Source organism: Plutella xylostella, chromosome 18 (genome assembly GCF_932276165.1).
Source record: "Plutella xylostella chromosome 18, ilPluXylo3.1, whole genome shotgun sequence".
Classification (NCBI taxonomy): domain Eukaryota; kingdom Metazoa; phylum Arthropoda; class Insecta; order Lepidoptera; family Plutellidae; genus Plutella; species Plutella xylostella.
In genome coordinates, this window is record NC_063998.1 from 2,244,638 (window position 1) to 2,271,520 (window position 26,883).

General features: G+C 36.1%; 1 protein-coding gene across 1 annotated transcript in view; it reads right to left on the reverse strand.

Annotated features, from left to right (window-relative positions):
- LOC105381814 (visual system homeobox 2) overlaps positions 1-26,671 on the reverse strand; it is an 86,316-nt gene extending 59,645 nt beyond the window's left edge. Inside the window, exons 1-2 of the mRNA XM_048627429.1 lie at positions 26,110-26,671; positions 8,125-8,178 (exon numbers count right to left, since the gene is read on the reverse strand). Of these exons, the coding sequence (XP_048483386.1) occupies positions 8,125-8,178; positions 26,110-26,410 (355 nt within the window). The 5' untranslated portion in view covers positions 26,411-26,671. The remainder of the gene's footprint in view (positions 1-8,124; positions 8,179-26,109) is intronic.
- Positions 26,672-26,883: the final 212 nt, after the last annotated feature.

Genomic DNA, 26,883 nt, shown 5'->3' on the forward strand with positions numbered 1-26,883 from the left:
TTACCCGATTGTTTTGGTGGCTTGTGTGTATGTGTGTGAGGGGGTGGAATGTCTTTTGTTTTTTAAAGTTTCTCCTTGGCAGAACATACTGGTCTGTAAGATTGGTGAGAAGTGGTGTACATATTGGAAGTGTTACTGTGCACTTAAAGTCTCACATAAAAAGCAATTCTAATATTTTAAGAATAAAATGTAACTGTAACAATGTTTGCTACGTGCTACGCGCTACGGCGTAGGCTTATCGTAGCGCTACGAAATTACATAATTACAAAGTAAGAAGATAACTTTAAATACTACAATTTAAAAATATAAGTACTACAATTTAAAAATATAAGTACTACAATTGAAAAATATTTTCCTTTCTACAAGTCCGTCCAAACAAGATTACCGTAAACCTTCCCCCCAATATGATCCAATAGAAAATTTCACTCTCCACGAATGTTCTCGAACGAAGACATTTTCATGATTAGGACTCCCACCCCCTTTCAGCCTTAAGAGGCCCCCCTAAGGCCACTGATCGCGTAATGAATTAAGCATCTTGAAAACTAAGAGAAAATTGCCTTAATAATGACTGAAACTCAACCTTATTACGAAGGTATTTGGGTTTGTGTTGGCGAATTAGCAAATTTGCTTTTCTTGTGTGCCTCGCGGGTTCGAGGAGATGGTAATTTTATTCGCTTAGATAGGCTCTGTTTATTAGAGACAAGCTTTTTAACCGCTGTCACTGATAGAGGTGTTCACATTGTTTGTCTGAATGTCTGTTGGAGTAAGCCGACATGTGAGTGAGTCATATAAAGTACTGTTAAAATTTTGTAAATATTTGTAATATCAGCATATTTTTATACTTTAAATACATACACAATATATTTTATACATCCTAAAATATGGGACCGTTATATTAGATATGTTTTAAAGAAGAACATACTGAAGTAGTTTTTTTATTTATTTAATTCATTAAACGCCCAAGATAACATTTATAATTTCCCAGAACAATAATAATATTAAAATTGACTTAATTTTTCCATCGCAACATCCTGTTTGAACGACGAAAATATCAAAGACAGTTGGCCATTAGCAATTATAATGGTAACTGTCCTTAGTAAGTGGTGACCATAATTAAAGTTCAAATCTTTGGGATTAAGCGTTACCTAAATCTTCTTTCAATAATTAAGTATGTATATTTTTATATAAATACGAAGAACATCAATTAAGAAAGTCGAATTACGAGTATATGCTACTTTTGAATTCTAAATAGTTTTCATAATTTTATTTGTATTTATAATATTAAGGGCTTATTCTGTAACTAAATACTTTTCTTGCACCATAAAAATATCATTAACATTAAATAATTTAAGTAAGTATACTTCATTGACATGTTAATATCCAAAGTCAAATTCGTTATTTATCTCAAAGTCTTTTGCGCAAATCTGAAATTGTGGTCACCCTACTCTTAGTGAGTGCCAGCTCATTATATTCTGTTCTGAGATGTCTAGTTATACAATCTTTGTAGTACTTTTAATACGCTTTATAGGCACAAAAAGAATTTCAAGATTTAATTTCGACTGCCTTTGTAATAGGGGTGAATATTAGGCACCTAGTTAAAAACTGTTTACGTTTTTATTGATCCTTGGGATTATGCACACACTTTAGTGTTTTAAGACTGTGCATGAGCACAGGGCCAGATAGGGTACTAATTATGATGCTCAGATATACAGGGTAGAGTTTTATAATGGTTACCGCACGCAATAAACCCGGGAAGTTCCTTAATAAAACTGTACCTTCACTTTTAAAAAAGTTATTGACTTTCCACAAACAAAGCCAGAAAATTAATTTGATAGTTTATGCTCCAATTTCGCCATAATCGGTTGGATCATAACAAGGGATGGTTCAATTTTACGTCATCTCCATATTAAATTCTTGACAGATGTATAAAAAGTCAACCAATAATCCCCGGTTATGCTCTAACCCACTATGGCGAAATTGGCACTAAATGTGACTTTTACCAAACGCTAAACGTATTAAACATTGTAGGTATTTAAATCCAATTTTATTAGATTTAGCTTTGGTGAAATCTCACCTAAATTGTAATAAGTATAATTATTTCTTTAGCGTTTATTTTTTTTATCAACAGACAACATTAATTAGTAAGTTTCTCCTACAATATTGATATCAGAGCTCTTAGAGCCCTCTGTCCGTCTCTGTTACACAAATGCTCGCTAATTGATTATGAAGTGTCGATCTTAGGTTACACCACCTCACACAATCCCGGGGTCCACAAATAAATGGTCACCCTATCGGTGAGGCCAATGGACTGTGAAGCTGATATGCAGTTAGATTATGTTAAGGAAGATATAAATAGAGATAATAGGTAAATCTTAAACTCTTGAAAAAAAGTAAGCAGACTAAATAAAAAAAAACTGAATTTATTTGGATTTTATTTGGATGTTCGACTTGCGAGACATTGCCTTGTAGTTTTAAGTTTTAATTCTTAATCTGGACTAGTAAATCAAAATTATATTATGTTAAACACGAATATTTTGGTACTCCTGCTTTTGAGAGGACTAACCCGAGTCTTAGCTGATGATTATATTACATAAACATAATGATGATGAACCAAACTCACACCTACTTTTTACTTCGCAGTATTCTGATGCGCTGTTAAATGTTTTTCAATATTGCAGACGGCGTCATAAAGCTAGTCTTTTTCGTTTATGAGTAACTAGCTGTTCCTGCGCGCTTCGCTTCGCCTTAAAAAGTTTTCCCGTGGGAATTCCGGGAAGAAAAGTAGCCTATGTTCTTTCTCAGGGTCTAGACCATATTATACCAAATTTCATTCAAATCCGTTCAGTAGTTTTGGCGTGAAAGAGTAACAGACAGACAGACAGACAGACAGACACAGTTACTTTCGCATTTATAATATTAGTAAGGAAAGATTTGGTTCTATTATATTCTGTGAGGGAGCGCAGTTCAAACGTGGCTCTCTCGAGTGGAACCTTTCTACTGTAATTTGGTTCTATGTCACTGGAACTTTTTCATTGATTGCAAGTGTATATTCCTATTCTATTTCCATTCTTCGACCGAATGGCGTAGTGGTTAGTGACCCTGACTACTGAGCCGAAGGTCCCGGGTTCGATTCCCGGCTGGGGCAGATATTTGTTTAAACACTGATATTCGTTCTCGGGTTTTGGGTGTTGATATTTATAGTAAGTATCTATCTATCTATGTATTTGTGTAGATATATCAGCTGTCCGACACCCATAACACAGGTTCTGCCTAGCTTGGGGTCGGATGGCCGTGTGTGAGATGTCCCCACATATTTATTTTATTTATATTTTATTCTCAGTCTCAGCGACGCTACAGCGACGCCGCAGCGACCGGCTGCGTCGCATCGCCACCCGACACCGCACAATTAGTGGCACTCCCACACTCGCAGATACTCGCACGAGGGAAATTGTTAATTTTCTGACACCGGAGATATGACACAGCTGAGTGTAGGATGTGAGTGTGGAATTGTGGATCTGTATTAGCTGGTAAATGGCCTTCATAATTCTGCTTAGTGCCAATTTCTCCATAGTCGGTTAGAGCATAACCAGGGTAGTGGTTCACTTTTGACACATCTGTCATGAATTTTATATGGTGATGACGTTTAATTTATAAATCAATCCCTGTATATGAGACCCTGACTATGGAGATATTGGCACTTAGTATACTAGTTTTGACTTTACACTGGTATACTTTAGTAATTAACCATTCAAGTTTTTGTCTAGGGCAGATGGGAAGATCCACAAATCTGAAGTCTAGTTTACATGCGACATGTAGCTCCCAACACACTACATTTGAAGTTACAAGGTAAGTATTTACTAGCAAATTTTTTACTTTATGTTGAACGTTATATCGACGGATACTTAGACATAGACATAGACATAGACACATCGTTTATTCACTCACAAAATACACATCACAAATACAAAACAACAATGTAGGTACAGTGGCATAATGAATAACAATAATTGTGGTGTGTATTATGTCAGTAAAATGGCTCTGACTCAGCATGTGCTGTACAAAAAAGTATACAGCGCTGGTAATTCTGCCAGAACCAGCGAGTTGAGGTGGTACGCGGCTAAAATATAATATGATATAAACGTGCTGTGTTTGCTCCGAAAGATTTATGTTTAAATTAGAATCTTTGTGTTAATAGTTTAAAACAATATATATACATATCATAATATAATAGGGTAAGTGTGATTTGTATAAATATACATAAAAGGTTGATGCTTAAACAATAAAAAATAGTATAATATTAAAATAAAATACAGGATAAGGCGATAAGTGCTGGAAGCTTAAATACATGTTAGGTACTGGCGGAGTTTAATCTTAAAGAGGTGCTTGGACTTAAGTTTGCGCAGTGGAGGGGGAATATTGTTCCAGCACTTTGTCGCCTGGTACTTAAAGCTGCCTCGGAAGGCTGCAGTTTTACTCTGTGGCAATACAAGAGGTGGCGTGTGGTACCTTGCTGCATTTCGGCTACATCGCCAGTCGAGCTTTTCGTACAAATAGATAGGAGTTTTTTTGTGTACCACTTCGAATAGCAATGTTGCAAGGTGAAGCTTTTGTCTCTGCTTCATGTTTAAGATTCCGGCTTTTTTGAGATACGGAGAGACATGTGTCCGTGGTGGAATGCTAAAGCAGAACCGGGCACATGCGTTCTGTACTCGCTGGATGAGTCGTTGCGACCTCTCTAGAAGGCAGGGCCCATACACCGAAATGCAGTGATTGAGTTTAGACAGCACTAAGGACTCACAGAGGCTAATTCTTAGTTCCTCGCTTAAGTATTTGCGGATATTATATAGTACTCTTAGTCTGTAGAAACAATTTCTAACAAGTTCCAGTACATGCTTCTCAAAACGTAGCTCACTGTCCATAGTTAGACCAAGATTACGAGCCTCTTTGACACATTCGATAGGAGTGCCTGACACCATTATCATGGGGTCCAGTCTGGCCATACTCTGAACTTGTTTTGATGTTCCTAAAAGCATAAACTTGGACTTGTTAGGATTGAGAGTAAGACAATTTCTATAAGACCATTCAGACACTCGCTGTAGATCGGCATTAAGGTCTGACAGAGCCTGTGGGATGCCATTAATTTCGGCCGAGATGTACAGCTGCAAATCATCTGCGTATAGATGATATCTACAGTTCTGAATACAGCCCGGTAGGTCAGCTGTATACAGTGAGTACAATAGAGGTGCCAGAATAGCGCCCTGAGGCACTCCTCTCTGTAAAGGTTTTGTGGTAGAGATAAGGAGCGATCCGTCCGACTTACTTATCGCTACTTTCTGAGAGCGATTGTTTAGGTAGCTGCGGAACCAGGTCAGAGTTTGTGGCTGAAAACCGTAATATGATAGCTTTGAAATTAAAAGTTCCATATTTATCGAGTCAAACGCTCTTGAGTAATCAAGAAGAGTGAGAATGGTACCTTTGTTAGCATCACGAGACGTTAGGATATTATCGGTCACATCTGCTAACGCTGTCGTTGTACTGTGACCCTTTCTGAATCCAGACTGGAGACTAGGCAAGATCTGATTTATTTCCACGTATTCTTTTACCTGGTCGAGTACCACTTTTTCTAAAATTTTTGATAAGTATGGGAGAATAGAAATAGGTCTTAGGTCTTTAGGAGTATGAGGGTTGTTTATTTTAGGGATTGGTCTCACTAGAGCAATTTTCCAGTCTGTAGGGTAAACTGATAGCTCTATCGACTTATTTATTATTAATGTTATTATGGTAAGGGTAAACGGGAGAGTCATGAGAATCATGTTTAAGTTGATTTTATCTATACCCTACTTAAATACATTAAGAAATTATTTTCTGACTGATGTGAAGCTTTTTAAATTTTCGGTATATACATGCATTGGTGGAAAAGGTTAATTTATAATAAATAACATACTTTATAATTTCTTTATACTTTTTCTTTATACTTTATTTTATTGAGTCCCTAATCCAAATATCTCTGTTGGCTAAATGTGACAAAACAGTAAAGTTTTTGTAACAGTTTCTTCAGCATCCGCCTCGCTAGTCACATGACCCACCGAGAGGCGCCAAAGACACAAGCGACAAGGTTCTCAATTACCCATCACACTCATCAACAAATTCATTTTTTTTCCACCTCATTTAACATCCTTTTCACTCTTAATAACCAGGACTTAAGCACCACAATCGCTAGCCTCGGTCGTGAACGCGATGTAATAGTGTTGATACATAAGTGCGCGGTATCAAATGACACAGAAACATCGTTTGAGTGGCGACACGTTAGAATAACAAGCAGTATATTAACGCCTGCGGTTTTGGCTACTTGTTTTACAAGGTGTTCGGTTTCGCTGAAATCATTTGGTTCAACGGCGAACTGACAAGACAGTGATGTCGATTATGAAGGCAGAAATCCTAAATTTAGTGCTGTCAAAACCTTAATTTCTTTGTTTAAAATTCGACTCTATGATTGTTTCCGTAAATGTCATTTTATGCTAGCAATTTTTTTAGTTTGACAGCGTTAAAATTAGAATTTCTGCCTTCAGAATCGACATCAATAGGGCATTAGTGAAGATTAGTTTACAGACCATTATTTGGTATTATGATTTTAAATATTTTTTATATGAATTTATAATTTATAAATGACTTAACAGATGTTTTGCGCAAGAATGGATGGTATAGCCACGCAATCAGTCAATTAATTGAATACTAAAGTTACTGTTAAAACGTTAAAAAAAGGTTCAAATACGCCAGTTGGTGTCCGGAGCGATAGTAGTTAATTACTGATATCTAAAATTATGAAGCCAATTTCTAAAATACTTATAGTCTGAATATGCTCAACTGAAACACGTGGCATCTATTCTGGCATCGAAAAACGATTTTGTGTATGTAGATTCGGTACCAATCTCTGATTTTATAGCTAAAGCGAGATAGAGCCACAATTCCAAAGACTTTATATTGCCAATTTGGTTATACCCTATTGGTCTCCCGAGCAACGTAGAGTCATTGACTTTTTGGTTAATCACGCAAAAACCAGCCCCTTATTTTGAAATCAAAATGGCGGCCTAAGCGAAACAAAGAAAATTTAAAAGGCCACCGTACACGGATGCGGATTGCATTGTTTTAGAAACAATAAAATTGGAGCGCCATGTTGGTGAAATGTCAAATCTATGGTGCGTTCCACCCTGCAGGGTTCGAAATATGAAATTCGCGCGCAGAAATGGCGGCGAAGGCAATTTTTACAAATGGCTGCCGTGTGTGGGGCGCCGTCAGGTGGTTTGTTTTCTATCGAGCGCCTTTCACAGACAGCCAGGGGTCGGTAAACACACATTACCCCAGCCTGTATATTTCCATTCCCATTCCAACATTTCGCGAACCGTATTTCACTGTCGCGAAAGTTAAGAAGCCATCGAGGATTTATTAAGCTTCGCGACGTTATGTCTTTATTATCTCGAGCTCTTTAATTTGCATTTAACAGGGAATTTTCTAAACCTCACGTCCTAAGCAAATTCCTTATTTTTCCAGTCTAAAACGGCTTATCTACTTAGGTGAAATTCTTTGAATTGGACTCTATGTGTTCGTTGGTAGAGTATATATTGGAGAGAGGGTGGGTATCGCCTATGATCTATGGTATTGGGTGGTTCGGACGGTTGCGCGGTGACGTTTGGCGGATTCATTACTGAGACAAAGGAGGGCTGCCGGGCCTCCGCGGGGCAGGGAGCGGGGCGAGGGGGGAGACCCCCCTCTCCTACACCTGAAGCTACTTTCCTAAATCACAAGTTAATGTATTAGGCGCTACTTTAAGTAGTCCTGAAGTAGTCCGTCCTGTAATTTTCAGATTAGTTACAGAATTTAAGATTGTGTTTTAAGTCCCATATTATTACTATATCTTGATATTTAGTATATAGGATAAAGTAAATATATGTAATCTCTAAAACCTCTCTCTACCTTACGTAGTAATAGCTCAGTAGGTTACCATCTCTGTCTATCATAAACACAATAATACTTACCTGCAAAAATAATTAAACTTATCAAAATATCTATAAAAATACTTAAAACTATTAAGATTATTCTTAAGTGAATAAAATGTTTGTAACTGACCTGTTAGATGCGGCTGCGACGTGGGACTGTAAGGAGACTTTATTTGCGGGAAACCTGCAACAAATACCTTGATTAAATTACAGCAATTAACTGAAAACCCCAAGGAATTCTAATTTTAAACTGCTTACGGGACGGAAGATTTATTCCTCTAAATAAAAGAGGTTGGAGTGCTTCTAGTCTCCTTTGGGGTTATCCTTTTCTCGATGGTTCATGTTTTAGCTTCGTTTTGTAAAACGATGTTTTAGTATAGGTACCTAATTGAGAAATATTTCTGAATTAAAATATGCAGAGGTATGTGCCAGATTTTGTAAAAAAATTCACCAAATATTACGTATTATTGATGCCAAAACGAAACAGAATAGTTCAAAAAAACTGGTCGCTGGAAACACTCCGTCAAAAAATCAAGCACAGCAGTACAATCAAATTTCGCAATTCCATAGACAATGGAACAAAAACAATCGATAGCACCAAAACCAAGACACGGTTCCATTCAGCCAGCTTCTATTCTACAAAACGCGCACATTCGAACGCGCGAACCGTTATTTTTTTTAAACCGCTGGCTGACTGACAGCTTATCCTTTGCTTAGAAAAAAAAAAGAAAAAAGGTAGAAATTACACAAAAGGCGCGAGACACGTTCTGAACACTTCCTCAATTATGTGTGGGATCGCAAGATAAATAAATAAATGAATTGGTGCGTGTAATTTCTTTATTGTACGATGAAATGGCCGTTGAGTGTTATGAATGTAAACGTGGAAAGGTGTCGGAGTTGTTAGTCCGTTCCTTGTTGCGTTTGTACAATGACTCGACGAAAGTTTAAAAGCACTTAGAACGGAAACAAATCATATTAAATAAAGACAGGCTGATGGCGGAAAATTATTGAAAGGAAGAAGGGACAATGGCGAGACCTAAATAGACAGACATTACAATTTAATCATAGGTATATTACAATACAATATACCTACATTATAACTAGATACCTAATGTTAATTAATGAACGTTTTAACGTTATCCTAGGTAAGGCCTAACAAAAATGATTGAACCATTTGTTATTAAAAAACACACGTACACCAAAATCAATACATTCCGCCCAATCGAATTACAACGAAATTAGGCGCAACACCGTATCAAATAACCTCTATGCATTTAAAAGATTTTCTTCTCAAAGAAGAGATGAAAAAAAAGGCCGGACTCGGGTTACAAGTAAACAATGCATAAAGAGGATTACACACTCACGGGGAACCATAGACCACTCGGTTTTTTGTCATCCATTGTCAACCTCATTGAGCCACTTAATACGTCAAGAGTATTGTGTCAACTGGAGTTTTAAGGTAATTTCAAGCTTCCGTAGGTTGACAATATTTTGTTACATTTTTCTGTTGATAACTTGAAAGCTTAAGCCAATTATGTTGTATTGGATTACTACGATTAGACGTTAATGGTTTGTAAGCAGAGGTTGGTCTGGATTATGTTGTAGAGGTTTCATTGATCAGAACTCAATCATAATTAAACATAGAACATTTCAATTAATTGACAATCATCAATTCATCAAAAACTGGGTACTTAAAGTTTTTTTTTGTTGATAATTAAAATTAAATTCAAATCCAACCTGTACACAGGGTGTAAAGACTGTACAGAACAGACATTCTTAGTAAAACTCCCAATTAATTAATTGAAAAGTTGTCGAAAGATTTGGTTTAATTCAGCAAACGACCCAACTTAGGTACTTATGTCCATCATGAAAACATCCGAACACAAACGAAGAGACCTGTCAAAATCCGTCAGTCAAATCAAATTCCGATTTCAACAATGCATAAGCTGAGTAATCGTAGAATAATGAAGTTTTTTGTCTTCTAATACGTTCATTGATTAATTTAGAAATCAAACTGAGTATTCGCCTGTCAAATTTATATTAAATGACTCTGTAACACCGGCTGTAATTAATTTGGACTTTGACAAGTGTTTTTGAAATGTTAAACGGTTAATGAGCTATTTTCATATCATCTAATGACGTCACTTAATTTATATTCAGCTGATGCTACATTTCCGATTAAAGATTTGGACAAAAGCAAGCCGGCAACGCGATTTGTTAAAACGTTGTACGTTATAAAACACGTAATTAATTCTTGTCATAATTCATTAAGCGCTACTCGGGGCGCCCTGCTCGCGTTGTCACGCCGCCATCTTGTTTTAAACGTCAAATTTGAATTCAGAACACGTTCGAGCTCGCGACATGGTTCTACACGCAGTGTGTACTGGCCTTTAGTGCTACTTGATGAGATTTATTTATGAGATCTTCGACGAACAATGTGAATTAAATTCCATAAAAATAATAAGCTTTACATAAAACACTTCAACAACTTAAGTGCATAATTATGAATTTATTGCAATATAATATTTTATTAAGGGTAGCTTGCACCAAAAAGTTAATAAAAATTAAATCCATGATAACAGTATTTAATGTCAGAGCAAGAGACAAAAAAAAATTGATTAACTTTTTGGCGCAAGCTACACTAAGGTGGTATTGAGTAGCCTGTCAAACGTCTGTCGGTACAAAGAGTATTTAAAATTTGATTTAAATACGATTTTAAATACGTTTCGCGTTTGGTAAAAGTTCAATCAATATGATCTTGGATTAAAGTTTTTTATTGTAAAAAAACATGCTGTAAATGTTTACTACTTTAAAATTTATCAAAAAACCGCATAGAATTCACCATCGAACAACAGAGGCATCCAATCCAATAACGAGACAATATTAATATCCTATTGACTCCGCTCTATTCACTGGTTAATTAATTCGAGTGACGGGTCTCGGTAAAGTTTGTAATCCGACAAGAATTCGCCACCCCCTGTACACCGTGGATGCAGCGACCACTGTAAGAAGACCTCTCAGAGTTTATGGCTTTGGTTAGGCGATGGTTAATTTAAAACCTTAGTTTTAGCTGTAATTTTACAACATCTGATAGGTACTGTATTTGAAAAAATATGTGTACAATTTCGCCTATGTACCTAGCTACTTACCATTTTTATTTTAAGTGCAATAAATCATTTTATAATAATTATTATTATAATACATGCAGCGCCATGATTGGGTATCATTGGTTCAAAACCTTGAAAATCGTTATCTCACGAGACCTAATTACATAATAATATTATAATAATAATTCTAGTACCTAGGTATCTATTTAACCAACAAAATCATAACTTTATTTAGTTCACACACAGTGACACTCAGCCAACAGCTCATAACTCCCTGGCCTCGTATAATACCTTCTAATGCTGCAAGTTATTTCAATTAGAGGAACAGACCCTTCAGGGATTAGCGGAGAATGCGGTGCATGGCGGTGGTGTTGCCAGTTGGTGACCCCGGCTTGTAGGGTGTACTGTGGACCGATTGGTCTCTGTGTGACCAGTTCATTTGTCACGAATATTGGTGACTTCATGTAGTTTTTTTTGTCGATAGTAATTCGATAGGCGATTTACTAGTTTTGATCATTTGGAATTGTATTGTATCATAAATACTTACTTAAATAAATAAATAAAAATCCCCTTGTCCCATCCCTACGGGTCTCACCCGAGGTCCCGTAGTGCAGCCCTAATAGCTGGCAGTTAGCATTGCAAGCGAGGACCCACGTGCCCCACTCCATGTGCCCCACACAGTGCCCCACTGTGGGGCACTTGACCCACCGTCACTGTGGGGGGCGGGGGACCTATAGGTAATGTTATGGGGCTTTCGAAAAAGTCTTTGCATTTTGGAGACTGATGATTTTGTTTAACATTCGTAACATAGTCATATCGTGAGTTAAATATTAGTTTTGATAAATAAATATGATTGTGTACTAAGATTTTTTAAGCCATTAGTTTCACATGTTGTATAAAAACTTGGTCAGCTAGGCTTAAGGTCGCGCCCAAAATAGAATACCTAGGAAAGCTAAAAGTTCCGCGACCCACCAACTTAGTTTTCCATCTAATCTTGTTCACATCTCATGCCTACACACATAGACAGACTGACTACAAGACATCACCGTATCTATAGCACAGAGTATAATGTCTGCAGTAACGATACATACACAGTACACAATTACATTAATTAACATGAAGTCAAGCTAAGCTCCCAGGTCTTCTTTGTCAGTCACTTCAAATTTAACCATAACATTTCTTGATATTTTACGCAGCCTGTAGGTATTCCTAATTGATTATGTTTCCTGTATTGAAGAATATAAATTATATACCTACCTATTTTGTGTTTGTTATTTAAAAACTTCTTCGTTAATGTTGTCTCGTAGAGATTGCTATAAGCAATAAAGCCGTCTTTTTATACTGTTCTTATTTTGTATTGTTTCTGTTTTTGGTGCAAATAAAGAGGATTGTAATTGTTATGTTAACTATCAAAATCCACACTCTAGCAACAGATCGTCGCCACTGTTCAGCTGCACTGTGCCGGCGCTGTGCCCGCGTCCTCTCACGTTTGCTTGTTTACGATCGCGTCAAAGCGATGTGAATGCGAATTTGGTTTTTTATCGTTTTCTGCCGTCGCGGGTAGCCCCCCTTTTGTAGGGGGGTGGGTTTAGATGGACCTCGCAGCTCGGCGTGTGGAACTGTGAAATGATGTTTAGGATTTCAGTTTTTATCCGACTATAATTATCGACCGACAGATCATTAATGTACACTTGATGGCAATAAAATATTTGATTTGATTTGATTTGATTATATCATCATCAACGTTGAAAAGATGCTCGAGGAGTTTCTTTCGTAATTTTTTCTTCGCAGTGTCTGAGCGTTTGTGAAATGGTGGTAGAATCGTAATCCTGATAATCAACGAATAAATAATTATGAAATTTTACTTTGAATAAATGATATTCTATACTTACATCTTCATCAGTCCCTAGTGGTTACTGCTGGACATAGGCCTGTCCCAAACACCACAACGCTCTGCCCTAGGCCTCCTTCATCCAGCCTTATTTTATTTCTGTGGTTAAAATGACACTTTTTCTAATAAAGTAAGTCGGTAGAGAGAAAACAATTAAAGTTAATTACTTTAATTAGTTACATAGCAGAAGCCCCGCCGGCAGCCGGCAGGTATGCAACGAGTTAATAGAAGCGCATTTTATTACTTCATTTAGGTGGAGAATGTCCCAACTAATACAATACACCCTTGTTGAAGAATTAGCCATCACAGTTAGTTAAGAAACTTATAATTTATGGCATCAAAATTAATATTTTTGATAACTTAGCGAATGCGTGCAGCAACTCAGCAAGATAAAATTGCTGTTTTTTACAGCCCATGGGCTTAAATAAGGTAAAGGTTACATAGATTTACAGCAATAAATTTTGTTCCAAATTATTTTCATCATTCTCATAATCAGACAGTAAATATCCAGTGTCTATCCCTACGAGCGCCACAAAAATGAGTAAGTATAAACCTACCTTGATATTTTTCAGTCGTTTATAAAGAAAAAATAACGAAGCACTTAAATAGCTATACAAATCGCAGCTTAACGTTCCAAAAGTCTTTTTAAGCTTCATATGACTTAAAAACTGTTCCAATTTGGGTAAAAAGCTTTGTGCTAAACGAAGATACTTTTTGGACAAAGGTACCGTCAGCAGCAGAGGGCGGAAGCGCCTCGGGCTCACGCCTTCATTGTTAATTAATTTTTTTGCCAACCCTACTCGCTACGTGACCTATAAGAGACACACTTAGGGCTGTCAACTCAACTTTTTAGGTTATTTTTTGTGTCTGTCTTTCTTATTAAATTTTAGTGGAGATTTTTTCTCATAAAAAGTTCGTGTTTGTAAATACTTTGGTATTCCTAACCTCTCACTGATAGAGGAAGCCTTTTCCAAGGAGCAGCAACAGTTCCTCATCTATTATGTTCAGTTAAACTATTTAATGTTGTATCTTTAAAAAATTACAACATTGCCTACGTATTTTGTCCTATTCTATGTGGGGTAAGTCCCTAAATCACTGGTCCACTGCGAGTTGGTGGGTTCACATGTCTACATTTGCAGGTTTCACAATTTTATCCTTCACATAATTACTTATATTAATTACTTAATTATTCACCTCTAGTAAGTCTCAGTCCTAACGGCAAATCGCTTCATTTGAGCTCTCTCTATATAAAGTCGCTACTTCTTAATAAGACGGGAGTGGGGCAATTCCGCTCTTAATGAGAGCCCCGTTCTGCTATTTTATCGTTCACCATTCGTTTCTTAGTGTAGGGATAATTTGTCGAGGAAAATGTGCGTTTATTTATTTGCTATTACGTGAGAAACTGTTATTTGTGAAGTGTCTCTTCTAAAAGGTAAAATAAGTTATTTTATTAGTAAGAAAGAATCAGATTGATAGGTTGATACACACTCTCTTCAATGGTTGTCTGGTAGAGATGTCTATAAGCAATAAGGCTGCCTTTTTGTACTGTTTTTTTTTTTGTAATTTTTGTTCTTGGTGCGAATAAAGTGTATTGTATTGTATTGATTGAAAACGATTTTAATTATTAACCTTATATTGGTAGGTAAGTACTATAGTCAGTTCATTAATGGTTAACATGTAGTCTGTCAGTTTTAATAGGCTGGATCAGGACAGAGGAGGAATCAACAATGGCTAATGCTAATTAAGATAAAATTTTAGACAGAAAATGGCTTCTGAATTTCAAAACAGCATTTTTAGAGAATTCTTATTTTCTTTCCACAATAAAACCACCCGAATCTCGAGACGCGAAGTACGGTAAGCAAAACAATTATCTCCACTTTAAAATATTAGGACCAACCACTTCACAGACAAAAGAAAACCTCCGAAAACTCTACCAGCGGGTGAATTTAGTACCTACATATAAATAATGTACTTATACATAAAATAAGTACCTACCTACAGACCCATTTCCGGTGAAAAACACAAAACAGGCCTAAATGCTAATCCGGAGTCACCCCCACTTTTCGGCCCACTTCACCCCCCCTTGTGAGTCTGGAGGCCATGTATCGTAGTAGACATTAGTATACTTTCGTACACATGTATGATACTATACAGCGGTTCTAAGGTTAGGCTGACCACAGACAGACTGCATCGCAGCGACCGTGTAGTTGGTATATTCAACTGTATGCAGTTATACGTTCGACTTCGTGCAGTCATGATATCAACTGCAGGCAGTCATAGCAACATAAAAAATGTTAGTGGCATAAAAATGTTAGTGGGCATAGCAACTTTTAAGAAAATGTTGCTATGCCCTGCAGGGAGCTATGTTAAGGATACTTATATGTACATAGATTTAAGAACAGTGTAACACCAACATAGTTGCAATGAATAAATGATTATGATTATGAATACAGGATGTTCAAATTCGCGAAAAAAAAATACTTTTTCATAGAAAATTGTTGGTCATGTGACTTTTTTTTCGCGAATTTTGACATTCTGATTTAATTTCCGAGCTTATAAATATATATATTTACATGCTGCACACGAGGTTCTTTACGCTTAGAATACCCTTCTTGCAACACCCTGTATACTTACTTGTTGTTGTGGTGCAGTCCATCTGATTTTTAGCCTAGGGTGGCTAATAGTAGATTCCCTAATACACTGAAAAAAATAATTTTTAGCAAAGTACCAATTTAGCTTGGTAAAAAATTATTCAGCTGCATTCAATCAAGACATATTTAAATTATGCAATTAAGCTTAGCTAATATTGTACAAGCAAGTATTGCTAAATATTCTTGGCTATTATTAACAAAGTACTCGTCTATTTCTAAATTACCAACTCGACTAAAAATTACCAAAACCATATTCGGTTGAAACTAAACAAGTTACATATTTATTACATAGTAAGTAAGTTATTTAATTTTAGTCATAATCATAGTTGGCTATAGTTTACACCGAGCTTGGTTAAAAATAGACAAGCTTACATTATTGTTTCATAATAAGTAAGTTATTTAATTTTGGATATAATCATAGTTGGCTAAAATTTTCAGTTACGAGTTTGGTTAAAAATAGACAAGCTTACATTATTATTTAATGATAAGAAGTAATTTATTTAATTTTAGACATCAACGTAGTTAAAATTAAATAACTCACTATGATGCATGTAACCGTGCCACCTATATATTGGTAAATAAGCACAGCTCATTAATTAACAATTGAGTGGGCGAATACTATTTATATCCGAGTAACTTGATAAAAAATAAACAAGGAATCGGCTACATAGCCTGAGATTTCGGCCATTTCTCCCAAATCATAGTCGCGTGACGGAGGTGTCTGTTGAAGCTCCTCCCGAGGCGGAGGTCTTCACCTCTATCTCCAAGCTTTCGTTTACCAGACGGACTAATAAGAAAGATGAAGAAGACAAACTGTTAAGGCTTCACAATTACGCTTAGGCCTTGGACAGCTGTAGAACAAAGGTGTGAAGAGACCACAGAGACAAGGATAATTGCTTCAAAAGAGTTATCCACAGCTCAATACTTCAATGAATATGCTGCTCTTAAAAACCGAAAGGATATGTCCTGGTGAGTTCAGTTTATTTTTATTTTTTGTCTGCTTTAGTTTAAGTACTTTTGAATACGTCTATCTATTCTACCCCTACCCTACCCGACTCGTATAAAAATTCTAATACCTATGTTTTCTCATTCTTACCTATGTTTTTTACGGAATTTTGTTAAGCATCATAGGCAGTATCTATAGTTTAAATGATACCTATGTGATAACCAATATACAAGGGGTATAAACTAAATAATAGCTAATAATCTATATTTCAGGTTCAGAGGAGACATCAAACATAGCATGTTTGCTGTTCATACCACCGTCCACCACCCTTAAGGCTGAAGAACGCAGCAAAAAAGATTTGACGTCCTTCAAAAGCAGAGACCACGGCCAGTATTATTCTTCATGTCAGAAGTTACTCCGATATCTGTACTATGGTAACAAGTAAGCTAACAAAATTTCTATAATATGGGCTCACTGTCACCTTTTATAATTATTGTCGGTGAATCCATTGATGCATGGATGTTTAAATTGTATTCTTAAGTTACTTCTCATGAAGCAAAATATTGTCTAATATTACTTTAATGTGTAAATTACATTAGGTACGATATATTCCTGATATGACCTACGCATCAAAGATATCGATGATCATAGATATTGACAATTTTTTAACTAAAAATCATTTCCAATTACTGAAATACTTAAAATGGCCTTGGGTTAAGACACATTTTATTTTGTCTAGTAAGTGTTTTGGGTGTGATTTTGACGGTTTGTAATGAAGCTCAACCAGAACATTTTATAATAGAAAACGAACAATATGTAAAGAATTTATTGCACTTTAATTTTTTTTGGTGTAAAAACTGTTTAGAGTGTAGCATTTATGATCATTTTCCCGATGATTAATGTGAATTATGTTTGATTTAGATCTATTTAAAAGTTTATATGACGGTATTATTGGGTTGTATAAAAGTTAGGTCATTACATACCTATTATCTTAGCTTATTCTATATTTATTATCTTATGTTCTGGCTAATCAACTAAAAGTATAAATTTATGTAAAGTAACTTGCTAACATTACAATAACTGTCATTTGTTTTTTTATGTAAACAATGTATTAACAAACACAGTTTCTTGATATTGTGTACTAGTTTTAAGATTAATTCTTATAACAGAGTAGTTTGTTACCTGAAATGACTGTATGGTGTACTGAATAAAGCTAATTTCGTATGTACATAATTTTCTTTCATTTTTTTTCTTAGGCGGGTTTACTGGGAAACCATAGCTAAAATACTTTGTTGCAAGTACCATTTTAAACGACCACATATCTAACTACATATTTTCAGTATGAGCTGACCTTGTATAATGGCTTTACGTAAAGTCATAGTTCAGCTTATACTGAAAATATATAGCATAATAGATATGTGTCGTTTAAAATGGTACTTGCAACAAAGTATTTTAGCTATGGTTACCCAGTAAACCCGCCTAAGAATACAAAGTAACTTGGCTAAATATACCAATCTTAATTGACTAGAAAGAACATAGTGTATTAGATTGGAAGTACCCAGTAACTTGGCTACGTATACCAATATGAATTGAGTAGAAATAACCAAGTAGATTAGCTGTCCCTACCCAATAAATTGATTATCATTATCAAGCTTCTTGTCTAGTTTTACGAAGCGACATATTTGAGCCTACTAAATTACTTTGCTAAACACAACAAAGCCCGTTGGTTGTGGCGACAGTTGTGTTCATTTCTTCAACCAAGTTAGTTGTTGCAGTTACAGATTGAATTGATTTGTAATACTAAGAAGCTTGAGTATTTTTAACAAAGTAACTCGATTTACTATAGAAAATAGGTTTGTTAAGTTTACTAAGAGAATAGATTAGAAGAAACCAATCTTGTATACGTATTTTTGAGCAACTTACTGGGTTAACATTACCAACATACGTTAACAAAGTTGACTTGTATAATTTTAGCAACAAACTTTGCAGGCTCCCTCCGAAGCAAGTTACTCGGTTGTAAATAGCAGCGGCTTGTTTATTTATAGCTGTTAATTTTTTTCAGTGTAGTACCTCTTATAAAGCAGCCAAATATAAAATGGTGGAACCCAAAAAACGCCCATAACATAGAAAATTGCTTTATGCCGTTAATAAAATCTCCATAATAAGATCATATAACGCACACTTAAATAAGTCATCGGAAATAAGGCCCCAATTTATATTCAGACGGGAAAAGTATTATCATACAGTATTACCTACTTATTCTTACGCACAAGAAACTCTTATATTGCATACCACAAAGTCTATTTTAGCCTGAGCTTGTGCTGTAGTAAAATGGTTGGACTATAATCGGCAATTTGCATTTTGCTGAAAAAGGACGGAGCTATAAGGCTTTTGGTGGGAGTAAAGGAGACGGGGATAGGAGATATTTTGGCTGAAAGTAGGTTATTTATCAAGTCAATGTTACTTGCCAAAAATGCTTATTCTTTTAATAAAAAATCTAAGTGCTTATATAGGATAGGATGGTTTAAGACTGTAGTTAATTATAAAATACTACTTCAGATCACTAAATAAGTTTAAGATAAAGGATAAAAGTAATAAATATTTTGTATCGATATTTCATTATTTATGTAGAGATTCAACGCTTTACTTTAGTACAAATTTTCATTGGAAAAATGAATTTGGTCCAAAAATCGTGTCCAATTAAATTCAATCATAATATTATCATCATCATCAGCCTATGTCAACCCACTGCAGAATATAGGCCTCCTCCATATTATGCCAAGTCCCACGGTCCTGTGCTACACTCATATATTATATTATTAGTTAATTCCCAAACTAAATTTACTGTTTTTTCTCTTATTTTGAATAAAATATCCCACGGGTAATCTCACCCGAGGTCGAGAGGTCTCTATTAAAGGCAAAATAAACATTCCAGACGAAAAGCAACTGTTCCAAAAATAAAATAGAGTTAAAATTAAGATGGCATGGAATGTAACATTCAGGCTAATTAGTACTACTAGCTGCACGTTCTACTTTCACGTGCAAATTTCAGTTTTAAGGCTTAGATGAAAAAGGTGGTTTTTAATTGTGGCGTTTTTTTCTCTACAGCTATACGACAAATGCATGTGCGCTCTCCGAAACAAACATCTTCATTGACGTAGTTCAAATATTGTAAACTAAACTTGTATCTATATTGATTTAAGCTTCTCTGTTCCTTCCTACGTCGAATTACGTTTTAATAACTACCTTCTAGGGATGTCAACCAACAGATTGAAATTGGAATCTTAGTGCAGTTATTTATTAAGTACAGTAAATGATCCTATAGATAAATAATGAAAAAAATTGCACATATTTATGCCAACTATCACCGGACCAAATTTAACTTCTGTCTCTAGTGTCAAGATAAATTTGAAGCAGTGCAACAAGACATTGCGAAGACGCTGGCAGGCGCGTTCGAAATTTTGAATTCGGAAAAAGAATAAAAAAGGTCGTGCGTAATTAGTAAAGCTACGTGCACACGCGTGCGGCGCGCGCTGTCTCGCTGTAGCTTTGTGTGGAGGTGTCGGACCGGACGCACTTCAAACCCTACTGTGGAGGAGCCCTAACTATTGCCTGGGGGTGTGATTCTGTTTTCTCTACTGCGATGGTAATGCGACTTTTTAAAGATTATTTGCTAGTAACAGCTGTTTTTACTTGTGTGTTTGAGGTGCTAATAAATCTTTGACATAATAAGATACAAAACGTTGTTAATAGGCATAGAGCGGTGGTAGCTCAGTCGGGTAAGCGCCCGCTTCTCACGCAAGAGATGCGGGTTCGAATCCCGGCGCTGACATGTACCAATGAGTTCTTTTAACTTCAGTACAATGTATACCATCGCTCTTACGGTGAAGGAAAACATCGTGAGGAAACCTGCATATCTAGATTTAGCACATCTAGATATGTGAACCCACCAACCCGCAGTGGACCAGCGTGTTGGGAAATGGTGCAAGCTTAGGAAGGCAGTTTAGACCCTGGGGATATGCACAAAGGTTCCACTCGAGAGAGCCAGGTGCAGGTACTTACACCCCCAAAGAGAATAGAATAGAATAGAATAGGCATGCTAAATATGCATCTATCTACTACGGAAATATTACATTTATCTACAAGAGCAATCCAAAAAAGATATATTTCTATATTGTAGACAAGTTTGAGAAGCGTAAATATATCAGAATAGGGATACTCATAGTGTGCATACAGCTTTAGCTATAGTGTTGTGAAGTGAGAAAAATTGGCTGGAATTATGAATAGTGAGATGCCATACAAGTCCTGAAGATATAGCAAATTATTATACTGAAATTAGCCGCACCATGTGCAACTTCATAAGATTCAAATGTTCCTAGTTTATGCTTGTTATGATATTCAATATCTTTGAAGCAGATATTATCATCATAAGCGTTAAGTAAGAAATATTATTATGTCAATGATGCATTTTATCCACATATAAAACACAATAGGATGTGTTTTTGTTAAACTATTTTACTTACTATAATACTTTAGAGCTTTTTAATTTGAATTCCCACCCAATTATTTGATGATTACTGTCGTCAAAAAGCACACCATTGTACACAATTTAAATAAAAGCAAAAATAAAAAAAAGTAACTAAAAATACATCTTAAAACCCAAAACAAAGCCATCCCTCACTCACGGCTCCAAATGAAAACCCCTTGTTTTCACACTTGCATATGAGAACAACAAATTGGCAGTTACCGAGGCCGAGACCGAAGCCCTAGGGCTCCGCTTCACACCTCGCGCGCCGCAAGATGTGTGTTGGAGCCTCAGACGCGGCTAAAGGCATAGGCTTGAGGCAAAAATACCTTGGGAAGAAAGTACTTCAAAACAGGTTGTTGTTGGTTTGATGAAATATGGTAATATTTTTTTTTGTAAAATTTGATGTTGTTACTGATTTCTAATTAAGGAAACTGAATATAACAAAAAATAATTTGTGTACAAACCTGCAAAAAAATGTAATAATAATCTGTGAGTAAGAAAAAGCTTAAAATTTTACTTCAATTAAACTGTCTCTTAGATAGTAAATATCAATTAAAATAGAATAGCTACATAGACTTGTGACTTACGCCTCGATTACAGAATAGAATAATACCTCTATAAGCTAGGTACCTCTATATTTAAAGAAATACACTACAATTTTCTGCTGTATACCTAAGTGAATTAAACACCACATTCTATTAAAATAAAATCCGCTAATCTCCAACCCTTTAGCCCACAACTTTACACCAACGAACTGGTTTCACTTGGAAGGGTTAAACACAAACACCCACACATCACTCCATATACACACACACAGGGTATAAACCTACACATACAATAAACAAGTGTGTGTGTGTGTGTGTGTGTGTGTGTGTGTGTTAGAGTTATGCGAACCAATAACTGCGACGCAACCCTTTCGGGGAAGGGTAATCGTATATTGGAAGCTATAAAATATTCGCACCGGTATTTTTATTTGTCTTATAAGTCTCCGTTGTTGTCGGTCGGAGAATCTAGGTGTATTGGTGGGCATTCACGCTGCGAGAAATCGTTATGATCAGAGTTCGAAAGGTATCGATAAATATATGACATATGTTTGTTCTAATACTGCACAATATCACGATAACAAACTGATAAATAGATAGATATACCGGGTGCAATCTTATTTTCAGTGGAATAAAATTATTTTTAATAACCCATGTAAAAAGAGGGATGTTATAAGTTTAACGTGTCTGTGGTAGTATAGCCGCCAAACGGCTGATCCAATTTTCATTTTGTCCCTTTTACCTTCTTAACACCAAAAACAACAGCTGCAAATATTAGCTTCAAGTACGACATAACCCTAATTAGGGATCCGTCGGTACGCTGATAACCCTGTAATGCGTTTGTCTAATTTGTTACAACGCTCGCGGCTGGTCGATATGACCTGCATGCTCTGACCCATATTGTTTTAGGGTTAAGTCTGCTGAGTTGGCTTCGGAAATTTTGGGAGAATTGTTAGAGGCATGTGTTTGTTACGGGGGCAAATATTTTTTTTTTTTTTTAAAAGGTGGGATATAGTAGGTACATTGTTGCCTAAGGGGTTTGGCACCAATAGGCTGATGGACTTATTATTTTTTAAATTTTCAATTTTCCCCTGGAATAAAAATAACAATTTTTATTTCTCTTTTCAGGAAAATCACACCTCTGAAAGTATAAGTAGCTTGAGGGATAAATAATGTTAGTTTCTTTTTTGCTTTAGATTGGCACTGTTTATTGTTTTTTGCGAGTGTTTAGTAGACCTATGGTGCCCAATTTTATATTAGAATATCATTGGTTATTCGCTTCAAAAGTAATAATCCGTTTTTTAATATGGCTACAACATTATTTTACCGCAAAAGTTAATAAATACATCAAGTACTTTATTTATTCTTCACATTCGCACTAGAATCATACATGATTCCTCTCAAATAAAAACCACAGGTAACCTTAGCTCAAATCTACTAACAAACGCTTAGATTAATAATATACGAACAAGATGTTATGTCACATACCTACAAAAACAAAGCAAAGAACTGTTCGCATTTTGTTTACTGTCACAATGTCAACCTAATGACAACCATTGTACCAATGAACACTGTCACAAATCTTCTCACCGAACTAATTCAAAATAAGAGCTCACTTGTATAAGTGGGGCTTTATTTTTCGAGACGTTTCTTTTGCACTGACACTCCATTTTGTTCGTATTGTTAATCTAAGAACAAACGACATAAAAAATACCCATTCATTCATCATCATTATCCTTGCACAAAGACATGATTCTTGGTAGGTGTGCGTTTACACCAGGCCTTGTATAGTTTTAGTGATGGCTTAATTTGTTCACGAATAAGGCTCGAAGTGTTTTGATTGTCTTTTAGATTAAGATAAGAACTGATCAGGAGTAGTATTTTTTATGTAGACAAAGGCTCTATGAAGTGTTTGTTTTAAGGACTGTGAAGTGTTGGTTTTAATTGATATTCAAATTAATATAAAACTTATACACAGTTCTATTTTAACGATAATTGTGTAAGAAGCATTATAATTTTGGTCTAAAAAATAGTCACAATAAAATAAAATACGATGTTAGCGCTGAAATAAACAACTTCAACCATTATTTTCATAAAGTTATCACTTTTAGACTTATGAAACAACGCAGCAGTAACGAATTAGCTGTCGTGGAAATATTTATTTATTTATTTTAACATTTTCATGGAGAACCAACAGCATTTTCTAAAAACTTCACAACATAATTTAATAATAACATTATGCCATTAAGATTAATTAATTATTATACTTACATACTATTATTTCTGTATTTTTTCCGAATAATCGTAATCTGAAATTAGCACATCAGAGTTCGTCAGACCCTGACTCGGCTGGCGGCAGCTGGTGGCACAAAGGGCCCTCAGACAAAAGATCAGCACAGTGGGTTGTGCTAATTAATATTATATTATTGTCCGCCATTTTGGCTTGTTTGCCGCAGTTGAGGTTCGATCGTGTTTGATGATGATGACTGATGCTTCGTTCCTTATTTGAGTTGAAGACCGTTTATACCCAATCCCAATATCTTAGTCCGTCCAAATGTTGTCTGGCAGAGATGCGTTTAAGTAATAACACCGTCTTTTATACCCTTATTAAGTTACAACTTGTTAATTTTATTATTCTTTTTGGTGTACACATAAATAGTACTGTATCTATCTATCTAGATCGTAAGTATGCTAAAGTCCTCCTCAATGATAAACCAGCCAATCTTCATGTCATACTTAGGTAATCGCGGATTAACTTGATGTTCTCAATTGTGAAACGGGCACAAGTCTATGATAGGCCTACATATGATGGACATCCATCAGTAGTGTACAGTATCTGTGGGTTACGTACCTACCTAATTGAGATATATATGCTTAAGTTTTTTTACACTATCGTCATTTCACGTATTCTGATATGAAAAGTTTTTAAATATAAATTCGTGAATTTTGTAGATTGTTTTATGTTACCTCTACTTTGTGTAAGATTTAATACCGCTGTCTCATAGAGTAAATGTATGCCAATAAAATTGTGCTCTTGAAACATTAATGCTTTGCATTATAAATGTAGATTTCAAAAAGTTTAGCTTTGCAGAAAAAACTTCAGTAAAACTTTACTTACATAATATGTATAACAAATCATAGGTACATTGCATGTAATATATATTATCATCAGCTGTACTTAAATCTACCAATATAAAAATTATAGAAATCTACAAAATCCATTAGTATAGGTCCTAATTTTCACTCAAGCTATAATAGGTGACGAGCCTATCTAAGTACGAGTATGTTTTGCGAAATGAGTGTTAGATATGATATTTATGCGATGTGAAGCAAAGCCTGTGAGAAAGCTACATTTACTTACATAAATTTATACTGAATATTACGAGTACTTATTCCCAATTCTTCTATCTATTAACTACTCTAAAAATATTTTCGTTGTTTGTAGAACTTAGCCATTGATTTCGATTTAATTCACTGTTTCAAATTTTACTCTACCATGGGTGTTTCCGTAAAACTCATTTTAAACTGGCATGTTTCACGTTACTAAAATTACAAAATTTTGTGTCACCAGAATAGAAATAATTATTCTAACAAGAAAAACTTGTAATATTTTTGCCGACGGCAACTTTTTGGACGCTCAAAAATAATCAGTATTGTTCCTTTTACTTTTCAACACATAAAATAAATTACCCACTTATTTGAATTCTTATCCTATGTGTTATAGAAAAAAAACGTCCATAAATATTTGTAAAAACCATCGGCTAAGTATAATTTATTTAAAATCAATTCCTTGCTATAAAATTAGGTATTGTAAAAGTTTCCTAATATAATAAGAAGTTCCCAAAGTTATGCCTAAACAGCTTCTCTTGAACTTTGATCCTTGTGTTTTATTGAACCAGTTTTGCCGACGGCAGGCTTCGATTGTCTGTTGCGGCGCGAACGATTAGCGTTTTGTCTTTAATTAGCAGCTTACGGGTTAAGATAATAGGGGCTTCTTTATCGAGTGCCATTCAAAGGGTTAAGAGTGTTCGAAAAGGTTTTTATCCTATTTTGAAATTTAATACCCGTGTTTTGTTGGCAGCAAATTGACAGCTTTACAAGCATCGTTCAAGATTAATTAGTCAGAGCGTTTTTTGATGCGAAGCGACGACAGGTTTTTATAAAATACTTAAGTTCGTTGCAGTTTTGTAATGATCATAATATCAATTTGATTTAGTAAAACCGCAACTAGCAAACAGTGATTTTGAACTGTAAGCGAGAATGCAACGGATGTTGTAAAATCACAATCTTCGTCATATAAAAATATACTTAAGTACCTAAAATTAAGTCCTATTATAAGCCAACTGCACAGATCTAAATCCTTCGTCCGTCGTAAATTCCTCCGCAACACAAAATATCTTATTGCTTTAATTTAAAATCATAAATCCTTCAAATAAGGCTATGTACTCACCGGGCGGCGGGTGCAGCAGCGGCGGCGCGGGCAGGAACGCCGCCGCCACGGCCGCCTGCGCGTTGAACGCCGCCGCGTACGCCACTCGGCTGGCCATCGACGCTGGCAGCTGGAACTGTGGCGTGTACGCCGTGCGCGGCCCGTCCCGGCTCTCCGAAAGGTTTAAAACTCTATCATTGTCCCTCTCGAAGTAGCGCTCCCTGCTTTCTCTGTTGTCTGATAAGCCAAGTAGTTCTTGGATGGCGAATGGGGACCGCTGCGGCGCCCGCGGAGCGCTCTGGCTGGCGCTCATTGCTTGCATCGCGGCTCGACCGCTCCGTGTGGACTAAGCCTTATTTTTGCATTGCGAATCTTGAAGGTGGTGATGAGGTGACACTGAAGTTAATGGTAGTATTCTTATTGGAAAGTTTATTAGTTTACAACCACTGGTTTTGTAAATTTGAAAAAAGTTTGCCAAAAAAAACACTTGTGCGAAAAATGCAAAAATTCAAATGCAGAATTCTGATTAGACCGGTCTGTTGGGGTTGGAGCCGTTTTTGCGGAAAATCGCGGAAAACCCGGTCGGGGTCAGTGCGGACGCAGGCGTTCGTCGCGGCGGCTCGCTCGCGTCTGGCCGCGGCCGCTCCGACGCAGACACGACACGACGTAACCGCCACCCGCCCGCCCCTCGCCCCTCGTCGTGCCCACAAAACGACCTAACAACCACCCCACTGTATAAGCACTTACGCTGTTTTACAACTCACACTTCGCCCCCCCAACCCCGCGCGGGCGGGG